General features: G+C 31.7%; 1 protein-coding gene across 1 annotated transcript; it reads left to right on the top strand.

Moving 5' to 3' along the window:
* Positions 1-547: 547 nt before the first annotated feature.
* Positions 548-6,339, top strand: LOC139513695 (twist-related protein 2-like). The gene is made up of 2 exons (XM_071302410.1): positions 548-1,300; positions 6,197-6,339. The coding sequence occupies exon 1, from the start codon at positions 695-697 to the stop codon at positions 1,280-1,282; it is 588 nt and encodes a 195-aa protein (XP_071158511.1). The 5' UTR covers positions 548-694; the 3' UTR covers positions 1,283-1,300; positions 6,197-6,339.
* The last annotated feature ends 5,427 nt before the right edge of the window (positions 6,340-11,766 follow it).

Raw genomic sequence — 11,766 nt, 5'->3', positions numbered from 1 at the left:
AACCACCAAAAATAGGACACCTGCATTATCACATAACTTATTTATTACAATTAAGAAATATATTGACAAAACAAAACTTGTTTATCTTTACTAATTTCACCCCTTTACGTGAAATCTTTATCTTGTGAATATTTGTTTTTCTTTCTGAGATCAATGGGGCGATTATCGGAACAAAAACTTTCTCAGGTTTTATTTATTCAATAAAATCTTATTCAAAGGTATATCAATCAGAAATGGAATATTGAAAAATTTGCAAAGATTGACTAAACATGCTAAAGTTTCTGACAAATATCTTTTCTTTCTCGTCTTGCGTTCCATGTTGTCAGTCAAACGCCATGGGAATTTTCGCGCGAGACGAATATCACAATTCCACACTTTTGCGATATGGGTAATATAATTTTTGATTGGCAGAATGGTTTCGGGGATTTATTACCTATTTACACTTACACCAACCTCAGCTTCTGCGGGAGGGGGCGGGGCGTAATACTGTAAACAAACATTGGCATTACCATCTGGTATAAATGGACGTGCCTCACAAATAATTAACCGAATGCACGTGTATAAGTAATAAGTTTATTTCTGAACAGAAAAAAAAAGTGAAAGTTTAAAAATTTTGGTGGTATCCTGTTGACAAACTGCACGATATACATTTATGCAGAATTATTGTTTGAACTAATTTTTTACAAATAACTCCATGGTATTAACAGATTTAACTATGATACCACAGCAGTGTAGCAATATGGATACAATGTACGTTCAGGGACAAATTGGAATACCCATGATCAAACAGGAATATGCCGAGGATATGACGGACCATTTAGAAATGGACTTATCCAAAATGAAAAAGAAATCTCGAAAAAGAACCTTCAGCAAGACATTTGATTCTGTATCGGAGGCATCGTCACACGAAAACTCGAATGACAGTTCGTCTTCATGTAGTGGAGAAAATAGCAAGAAAAAGAAAAAAGGACAATCAATGGAAGAAATTAATACTCAAAGATGTTTAGCAAATGTTCGTGAAAGACAGAGGACACAAAGTTTAAATGAAGCCTTTTCAACTCTCCGAACCATTATTCCGACGTTACCCTCCGATAAACTTAGTAAAATCCAGACTCTAAAGTTAGCTTCCCGTTATATTGACTTTCTGTACCAAGTACTAAGAACTGATGACAATTGTGATAAGAATAAGTCTACCAGTTGTAGTTATGTAGAAGATGAGAGACTAAGTTATGCCTTTTCTGTGTGGAGGATGGAGGGAGCATGGGCATTGCCGGGACACTGATTTATATTACATTCTTAGGTTAGTATTAAATATATAATCTAGAGCATGGGCCTTGCCGGGACACTGATTTATATTACACTCGTTGGTTAGTATTAAATATACAATATAGAATAACTATAGCTTACACAGTTATTGTATTATAAAATAATAATGATAATATACACAGTATTTACTATTTATTATATCATTTGCCTTAAAATCACAAACACCTTTTCCTCTTCCTTAAACAAATAACTATTAACAATCACAACAAACTTTTGTTTGTTAATAAGAAAACAATATTTTTATTTTTATGTTGAATTTTGAAACAGAAAACGAATAGAGTTTTCTGTTTGTGTGTGTATAGTCAATGTGAAATAAATACACACGTCCACCGAAAGATTATATGCAACATAGTTGAATAAAAAATTAATATAAAGAGTATTTTATATTAGCTTTGATAAATTTAACCTCTATTTGACCAGCACAATATCTAAACTTGCCATGATTTATCTAGAAAATGGTTACCCATATCAACAGATGCTGGGGTGAAAGATTTAAGATTTTATCAAAAATATGATTGATATGATAAATATGATAAATAAATAATAAAACTGAAAGGATAACACTTAGATATAAAATATATCGAATTATGTTTCATTTCTCAAAATTAAGTGATTTAAAATTATTTGGTAAGTACCCTGGTACTGAACATATCTTGCTGACAGTCGTAAATTATAGTTGTAGATTGTGCATGAACAAATAAATGTGCATGAACAAATAAAGGATCTGTCTTCTGTGTAAATATCATATTATTGCATTAAAGCAAATAAAAGTAATATAAATATAAAGGCTATGGTATTAGTAATGTTTCTATGTTTTAAAAACTAGTAAAAAATGTGTATATGATTCTTTAGAAAAAGTAATTTCACATTAAACTGAATTTTAAAATTACTGCTTGAGATCAAAATGTTCTAAATGTTATCTGGAAAGGATATTCATCTATTATTTATCGCCAAAGAAAAAGACTAAGCATAAATTTATCCAAAAAATATATTTTTGGAGCACCAAAATTCAACACTTTTTAACCCTAGATTTAAAATGTCCTGGAAGTGGTACAAACGTGTAATCCTGGAATAATTAATGTTGTCTTTTATTCTCAGTGATTTTTAGTATGGACAATCATTTTAAAGGCATTTTCTATGAGTTGGAGAATATTTTTCCCCAATAGAAAACGTATATCTGGCCTTGCTTATGGAGAAAGTGTTATTTTCAATTTCATTATTATTGATTATGTGTTTTTTTTTTGTATAGTTGTTTCGATAATACGATTTTTTTAAAGTTATGGAACCCTGCATTTTGTCAACAGATAATCGCTTCAGGAGGAAGCCTTTGTTCCTTTTATACATCAAAGTTTGCAATGCTTATACTCTATCTGTATGATACACAGAACAACGAAAGCCGTGTTTCTACACTTTATAATATAATCTTTTACCACGAAATTCTTTTGATCTTTGAGCTCAGTGACAAAGTTAACATTAGTTCTGTACAACATCAATACAAGAGAACAAAACTAGAAATAATCCAACATGACACATGCATTTTTGCCGGTAGATATACAGACGTGATACACAATCACTTATCATAATCCAGATTTATATACAGATAAACATTGCATCTTGTCCAATAGAACTTTTAAAGTCAATAATATTTCGATTTTTTTCAAGGTAATACAAATGTCTTTCCATATTTCCGTCTCCCTTTAAATATTTTGCAAACCCACTAATAAAAAGCTTGTGATTAATGTTTAGTTAAACCAAAACTAAAAAGGGACTAAAAGCCTGTGTGCGACTACTGTAGTGACAGAGACAAATACATCCACCTAGACCAGAGACATGTTACATGTGTTTAAATCAGTTGATGAATTTTAGTCGACGAGCGGATTTTGATTCCGCATCTTATATTTTGACTAGTGTACTGCAGAAAAAAATCGAATCTGAAATCTGCCAATAAAAAAATGTTGTATACTTCCTTTTAAAAGTGCGCACAAAAACTATTGCTGTTATAAAAGTCAAAGTCATCAGTTAATGACTTAAACAATTGACCCATGGTGGCATCCAAGTAAAAGAAACTTCAGGTGTAGTAAACATTTGATTTCATTGTTTTGTACGTGGTTGTGTTCCATAACTCGGCTGTTGTTACCGGCGTAAAGCAAGCACCCGACTGTTTCACCCTTGGTTTTCTATCCCCTTTGTATTGATGTTCACTGATACGTAACTTACTGCTTTCTTTATGGAATATTGTGTAATATATGCTCTGGTTATTATATGAGATGCACATCTGGTAACTTTTGAAGTAATATTACTTCATGTATGTACATACTGTGTAGTGAATGAACAACATACAAGAACTTAGAGATTCTACAAAATTGTATTGATTGTTCTTCGTTTAATGTTGCCTGCAGAGTAAGAATAAATGCAAGAAGATTTGGGGTACATGTCATTGCGACCATCCCTTGAAATACACAAAGACATCTTTTAAAAGATCAGCATCAACATGTATTGTATTATCTTATCTTAAACTCGTAGTAGCCTTAATTCGAGGTTTGCATTATAACGAAGAAAGCAACCAAAGCATTATTCGACCTTTCATATACTCACATTAAAACAGTGCTTTTGATAAATCAACCCCTAGAATTTTACAAAAGGTACAATGACGAATGTATATCGAATTCAATCAAACCATTGCAAAACCAAAGACTGTGAACAGATTTTGATCTTCTACATTGTAATTTCAACCACCGTACAAATGTAATAAGACTATTTATTGCATAGCAATATAATATTTCCCACAGAAAGTAATCAAAAGTTAGCTTGCAATAAATTCCAATATTGCACTAGTACAATAAATCTTTAAAATTAATGACGTCATCAAGACAAAATCTTAGTTTAAACCAATTTTTACTTTCAGATATTATATTGCTATACAATAAAAGGGTTATTGCATGAATATTGGGAAATATTGTCCCTCGTAGAACATATATTGACTCGCAAGCTCGTGCAATATAAAATTCTACTCGGGACAATATTCTCCAATATTCATGCAATAACCCTATAATATCAACGTCTTGACCGATCTCGTGCAATTTGAAAAGCATTTTTCTAAAAATGTATACAAAATGTAGTAGTGTTACTACCCATACTATAAACAAGGACGGTATATATCATATAACATCCTTGCTATAAATATGTGGATTTATATATAATAACACAAGTACACTTCGTTAAAATTAACAGTTAAATATCTATAAAGCCAGAAGGCTCGCCCTAAAAAATGACGGACAATTCCCACATTAATTGTTTTTAAATAGTATTGCCTAAAAAGCTGGGGTTAATACGACTCCTTTTTTTTTTACCAAATTACTGTATCCGCCAGTCTCATCACAAGTAACAGAAAAGGGAATGACAAACCCACTAATGCATTTTGTAAAGGGACAAATTAGTAAAGACAATAGAAATTATTTCAGATCCTCATAAAACGTATAATGTTTTATGGAATACCCACCACTTACACGCTTAATGCCACTTTATAAACTTTGTGCATGGAAGCTTTTTCTGGATTAACCAATATCAGAAATACTCGAATCAAATGACATCTTAGTGTCAGTAACAAGGACAATAGCATTTTTTGCTAGTAATAATTAAAGAATATGTAATATTCGTCCAAATCAATTATTCCACCATTAATTACAACGTATATGTGTTTTCCTCCAGCGATGTTTTCTTAGTAATCATGTATGCTGTACTATTTTCTTTGTAACAATATAAGTGTTTGTTGTTAGAGCAGTATTCTTTTATTACAATTTAATATAAAATTGACGGGATGTATTACCAAAGAAACAAGTATGTTAAACGAGAGCCGTTTTCCTTAACATCATCAACTATGTATTTCTAAGACATGAAAGAAAATTACTTTTACATTTTTCAAGCATTTTCTTTGGCATTTTCTTCTCAAGTTCTCAAGTGTCGTGACGCTCTTTTGCAAAGAAGACCCTCAGCCATCTGCCAAAAACATCAAATCGAGGACGCACATTTGTTACTAGAATGATTATTACTCTGACAAAACGCATCACTCTCTGTTTTTATCATTAAGATGATGCATTTCAAATTCTCCCATCATCTAGTAATGGCACAAGTCTTATTTCCATCAATTAACATTCAACAAAACGAACTGTAGGTGAACACCGTGCTACAGCTACAGCGCTTTTAAGAAACAATATAATTAATGTGTTCATGTAGTAAAATACATTTCTAGAACTAAGTAAAAATATTCATTTCTCTTGGGAAGAAACACATTTGTTTGATTTATGACCTTCATTAATTCATTTCATGTATACATCAGAAAAATTTATGGAATAATTAATAAAATGTCTTCTGGCAGTGACGCAATACATACCAAAGTTTATGACAGTCAGCTGATAGTTAAAAGTTTTTGTCCAGATACATTAAGAACTTTGATTTAAACACGTTGTTTTTTTTAATCAGAATATTTGGATTTGAAAAAGGTATAGTTTTTTGGTTGCTTTTTTCAATTAACATAACTGAACAAATGTCGGATGAATCTTATGACACAGAAAAATAATTCCATAAACCAATCCAGAGTCCAGGAAGGGCATGTATAGCATGACACAAACAATAAGGTTTGAAACATACAATTTTTGGTAACACCATGCAATAATTCAAGATTAAACAATTTCAATTGAAGCTTTAATATGCATTTCATGAAAATATATAGATCGTGGTTAACAACGCGATTAACTGCTGTACATATGACGCACTTTTTGTGGTTTGTGATTCACAAATAAATCACGCCAACAAGAACTTGATACAAATCAGTAGCTTTCATGTATTTACCGCTATCTCTTTGATATTTCAGATTTTGACGAGGACATGGTTTTTGTCTCCAGTGTTTTATGAAATGGCGAGCGACCAGTTGTCATGACTACGGACCAATAGTTGAAAAGATGAACAGCCTTCTGATGACTTGTGATAACGATTGTGAGATCTGTCATATTCAGTTAGGACGAATGATAGACACAACTTCCAGTTTATACATCAGTGAATTAGTCCACTTCCGTTATAGTTTAGTAGTCTTCCACCGTACATGTCGTGTAATAAATACTTTGTATAGAAATTACATGCTACCGTGTTGCCAATAATGCAGGTGTGTAGGCTGGACAAGCTTGTCGTCCCAACTATTGAACTTCTGACCAAACCTTCCCAATGACCAAACCATGACAAAAGAATCTCCCATGTGTGATCACGTGTTCATTTTTTGTCACTTATCATCATAATTTAACGTTGTTAAACTTTTAATATTTTTATTTATGAGGAGCAGTATTGACAATCCTTTTATTGTTTTTTTATGAGATTGAATGTTTTGTATAATTTATTTTTAATACAGATGATATGAACAATTGCTGTCTTCTTTTTTTCTGTTATTATTTGTGATGCGAAAAACAAGTTGTGAACATGTCTACACAAAATAAATGCAAGTTACAAGTGATCATATGTTTGTAGTGTCTCCAATTTACGTGCTTGACCAATTCAGAAATTGCGGACAACGTATATAAAAATACTGTTTATTGTTACGCAAACAAAAACAAAACAAAATATTTCCGTACTCCATGTATACCTTACAACAAAATTATTGTTATTTACCTATATACGTTATTTTATTTGTGGAATTTTGTCCAAGGTTATGGTTGTCACTCTGAAATTGTTTTACATCTAAACGCCTCGTTTGATTAATTTTGTATTTAATTTGTGTCATAGATCAAAACTAAACGTTCAGTGTATGTTCATTTGATTTTTGATAATTTGTCTTTAAACATTTCAATAGATATTTTAAAGTGTTTCTTTCTATGCTGTGATGTTACACTATTGTTTCAGGGTAAGGTGAAGTTTGGCGCCTATTAAAACATTTTAACCCGCTGCATTTGCTTGCAACTGTCCTTAGTTAGGAACCTGATGTTTAGTGGTTGCCGTTTGTTGATGCGGTTCAAAGGTGTTTCTCGTTCTTTTTTTATGTGGATTAGACCGTTCGTTTCCCTGTTTGAATGGTTTAAAACCAGTCATTTTTTAGGTCATTTTTTGCTTGCTGTTAGATGTGAGCCAATGCTCCGTGTTGAAGACCATACTTTGACCTATACTTGTTTACTTTTATAAATTATGACTTGTATGCAGGTTTGTCTCATTGGCACTCGTACCACATCTTCTTATATCTATATATAAAAAACCACACACACAATACCCACATGAACAACAACAATAAAATCAAAGGACAATGTGTAAAAAAAACCACCAGAAATAACAATGCGACATCGAGACAAATCAATATTACAAATATACACCAATGAGTTTATATGCTCTCCTTTTCAAATATAGCTTTCTTGATTATCATGGACAGATAACTCATAAATGATATTTGATATAGTACCAATTCAAAAACTTGATATTAAGTGCTCCTATAATTAAGGGCTTAGAATGTATCACGCTTGTTACGGTGTTCTGTTCTGTCTCTTTGTTTTATCACGGGAAGCAACCTTTAAAGCATTCACAAATTTTGTACCGTAAAGAGGATACCTGGAATAAATGAACATGTTAGAGTTGTATTTCTTTTTCGCCTTCGTATTTCAGGTCAAGAATCGATCGCAAGACTATGGTCATCTAAGGTTCGAGGTCTAGCAGTTATTGTTAATTATAGAAAATCCCCCCCAAAAAAAAATAAGTAATGGGATGATTGACAATGAGACAACTTTCCATAATAGAATCATGGAAGTATTATATTGACTATATAATACTTTCCATAATAGAAATGGACGTTATCTGTCTTCAACAATGAGGGGGGATAGGAAGGGTCTTGATCCCGAAATCCCGGACTTGAAAAAACGAAATCCCGAGGTACCGAATTTAAATAAAGCAAATCCCGACATCCCGAAATCCGAAAAAAAGGATTCCCGGATCCCGAAAGGGTCAATCCCGAAATCCCGAGCTTAAAAACACCCGATCCCGGAGTCCCGATAAAGGTCCTATCCCCCCTCAACAATGAGTAAACTATAAAAGGGTTGTTTTAACATGATCCGTATGGTATTCTAACCTCAGTTCCACTGGTTGATTAAATTGGAGCCGAATCTAATAAATATGAATAAAACTGCCATTATTTGTGTTTTATTTACATTTTTAATAATATTTTTTTAATAAATGAAGAATAAACCTTTCCAAATACTTTCAAAGGCTTAAAAAAATCCGGAGTTTCTACACAAGGTATGTATTTATGCCTACACGTGATGTACCAACTTTGGTGACCGTTACTATGGAAACGAGTCTGGTGACATACTATTTTTAATTCAAATTTTTATAGAGGCCATTGCATAGTATATGTATGCAAATTTTAAGAAAAATTCAATGGTGAAAAAATTTTGCTATATCTGTAGGGATCCACCTTAAACATGCAGAGACTCACTTTTAAAATAGTATATTGTCACAGGACCCAAATTGCACGTATTCAACAAAAAATAGCGGAGGAAATCTGACAAATTTGCTTTGAGACTTAAATATTTGTTTTTTATTTATTTATGATTTGACAAGTTATGATGAAGCATTCATAGGATAAAAGACATCTACGGCAACGTTACACATCTTATACTACTTCTTTACAAAGAATGCATTTGTTTAGGGGCCAGCTGAAGGACGCCTCTGGGTGAAGACCTGTTGGTGACCTTCTGCTGTTGTCTGCTCTATAGTCGGGTTGTTGTCTCTTTGACACATTCCCCATTTCCATTCTCAATTTTCTGATTCAAAATATCAATGTCTGCAGTATTTGATCATTAAACTGCCATTGCTTAGAAGTTTGAAATATCGTAAATGATTTTTCCATGGAAATATTTAAATACTTATCAGTACCTCTACTAGGCTGGTATTCTTAAAGAGACTGACCAAGGAGGTTATATAAGCTCCTTGGACTGACCAAGACGTAATATTGACTCACGTGACATAATAAAGTGATAATTAGTTGACGGGATGCTTTGTTAGTTCTGTCTTATTTGATTGGTATCTTACCAGCAATGTGAAGGTCATATTTGATTGATCTGTCAAGGATAAATTGATTTCTCGACTGACTGGATTTAAGCATTGCGTCTGATAAAATTTTGGAAGCGATAATTTACGGAGATTAACATTGCATATTAAATATTTGACATTTTGATGCCAAACTGTTATTTCTAAAATTTACCGATTTCCTAAAAGATTCGATAAAACGACGATAAATCTATCATAACAATCTAGTAAAACGAAAATTGACATTTGACATGCAAGTTCATTATTATAATTATTATTATGTATAAATACAGTACCTATAACTTTAAAATCTTAAAAGTTCTTGATACGTTTGACCTTAAAAAGTTAGCTTTCGATTTTATTTTTTTTTTCCGTTTGGAGTTTAGTAATTTTTTTGGTAGTCAACTTCATTTCTTTAATCCAATGGTAAAAAATGAACCGTTTACCTCTTGTGGTACTGGGTGTTACTCTATCATTTAGGGCATCAAAATGGGAATTAAGTAAATTAAAACGTAATGAGATGCTTCTACTTCTACCACTAAGTGACCACCGTTATCATATTGACTATTCTGTCACTCAGGATGCGGTATGGACATGTGCATCAAACGTCTTTATTCAAATAAAAAAATATGTGGACGTGCTTATGTTGAGCAGCGGTTTTGAAGACATTGCCAGTTATGTAATAGAACTAAAATAGTATAAGAAAGGGTCGTGAAACGTTACAATCAGATCTGAAACCCATACTATTAAATATAATTTGTTTGCAACAACAAAAAAGTCACAAATGTAAAAAAAGAAAAGCATTGTGAAGATAAGATAAGATAATGTTTTAAGTATTTGCACTCTTCTTTTTCTCGTTCGCTTTGTGTACCGTTTCTTGTCTTAAATAATTAAAACAGTTTGCGCTTCATTACCGCCTACCGGAGGAGGAATTTTTTCTTTGAACAAATCGAGCAAAAGATATGTTTAGTATGCGACAAGAAACAGAGGTTTTAGTTTCACAAATAAAATTCTACGACGGAACTACGTGAGATGCGAGTTCAAAAGAAATAAAAAGCAATGGAATTGTAGTGCAGATGGTAGATGGAATTCATTGTGAATATTTTATGTTTAGGGGGTTTTACATCTATAATCCTTACAATCCTATGAGTTGTAAAGCTTTTACATTTCATATATATTATACATATACTTATTGATGTCGGTAAATTAATTGATGCATTGCGTGATCCAGACAAAATTTTAAAATTTCTAAAATAATGTTTTCTAAAGCCATCGATCTTATGGATATGTGTGTTCAAAAACAGTTTCAAAGCATAATGATATTGCTACGAGAACATTTATTAATCGCTGTTTCTTTAGTACTTGAACATGCCATAGAGTATAACATGTTTTAGTACTACTTTGTTAAAAATCTATGTATACTATTGAGTTTTGAACTTGATATTTTTAAAGGAACGATTAACGAAAAAAAACACTTCCACTGTCACCTGCTACCGTAATTGTAGGGGACTTGAATTTATTGTTTTTCTCACGGATATAATCGTGTACAATCAGATAGTTTAACATAGAATAAGAATTTGTGTGGTTAGAACTCGACTGGAAGTCTCCATAAATCTTGAAATCATAGGTGGATAAACAAATATGAAGATAGATAAAATTCAATTTTTATGTTACTACTGAAATAAAGGGATAATTTTGTATTTTTATAACATTGTAAAAATAAGAAGATGTTGTATGATTGCAATTGCGACAACTGTCGCATGTATTTGCTTTTATTTCAGAATATATTTTATATACATATATATACCTTACGAATATATGCTTCAGATTATATCTATAATTGTACCATTAATTATCAAATGATAAGTATCCATCTTTCATCAGGTTAATAGTAGGCTGATAACAGGTGTAACTGATGTTGAGGTTATCTCCTTTATTACGTATCATTATCTAATACTAGATATGCAAAGTTCGCGCAGTCAAACTATATCAAGATATTTAGAATATAAGAATTTGTATAACACCGATTTTTACGGTAATTTTGGCGGGAGTTCGCAGTTCCCTGATTGAGTTGTAAGGACATTTTAACTAAAGTTTGGTATTTTAAACATGCACGTTATACAAAAAAAAAAAAAAACGTTTCAGATTATGCTAGTTACAATGTAATAGAATTCATGCACGAAGTATGACTCTGTAAAGTAAAAGAATTTATCCAAAGAATAATTATATTTTGTTATTCCGGATTATTTATAGTCCTTGGTTTCTTTATGATAATCTATTTTAGTACTTGCAGAAAGTGTCACAATAAATAATTTTAATTTTAATCTTAAATATTATATAACAAAACGGAAATGTCTTTTAATTTTATGTTCATTCTGTTATATAAAA

Source organism: Mytilus edulis, chromosome 2 (genome assembly GCF_963676685.1).
Source record: "Mytilus edulis chromosome 2, xbMytEdul2.2, whole genome shotgun sequence".
NCBI classification, from domain to species: domain Eukaryota; kingdom Metazoa; phylum Mollusca; class Bivalvia; order Mytilida; family Mytilidae; genus Mytilus; species Mytilus edulis.
The sequence above is the reverse complement of the archived record's forward strand: the minus strand, read 5'-3'. Positions and strand labels throughout refer to the sequence as shown.

Bases quoted from the DNA above. Each gene is read 5' to 3' on its own strand.
- LOC139513695 (XM_071302410.1), top strand. From the start codon at position 695: ATGGTATTAACAGATTTAACTATGATACCACAGCAGTGTAGCAATATG.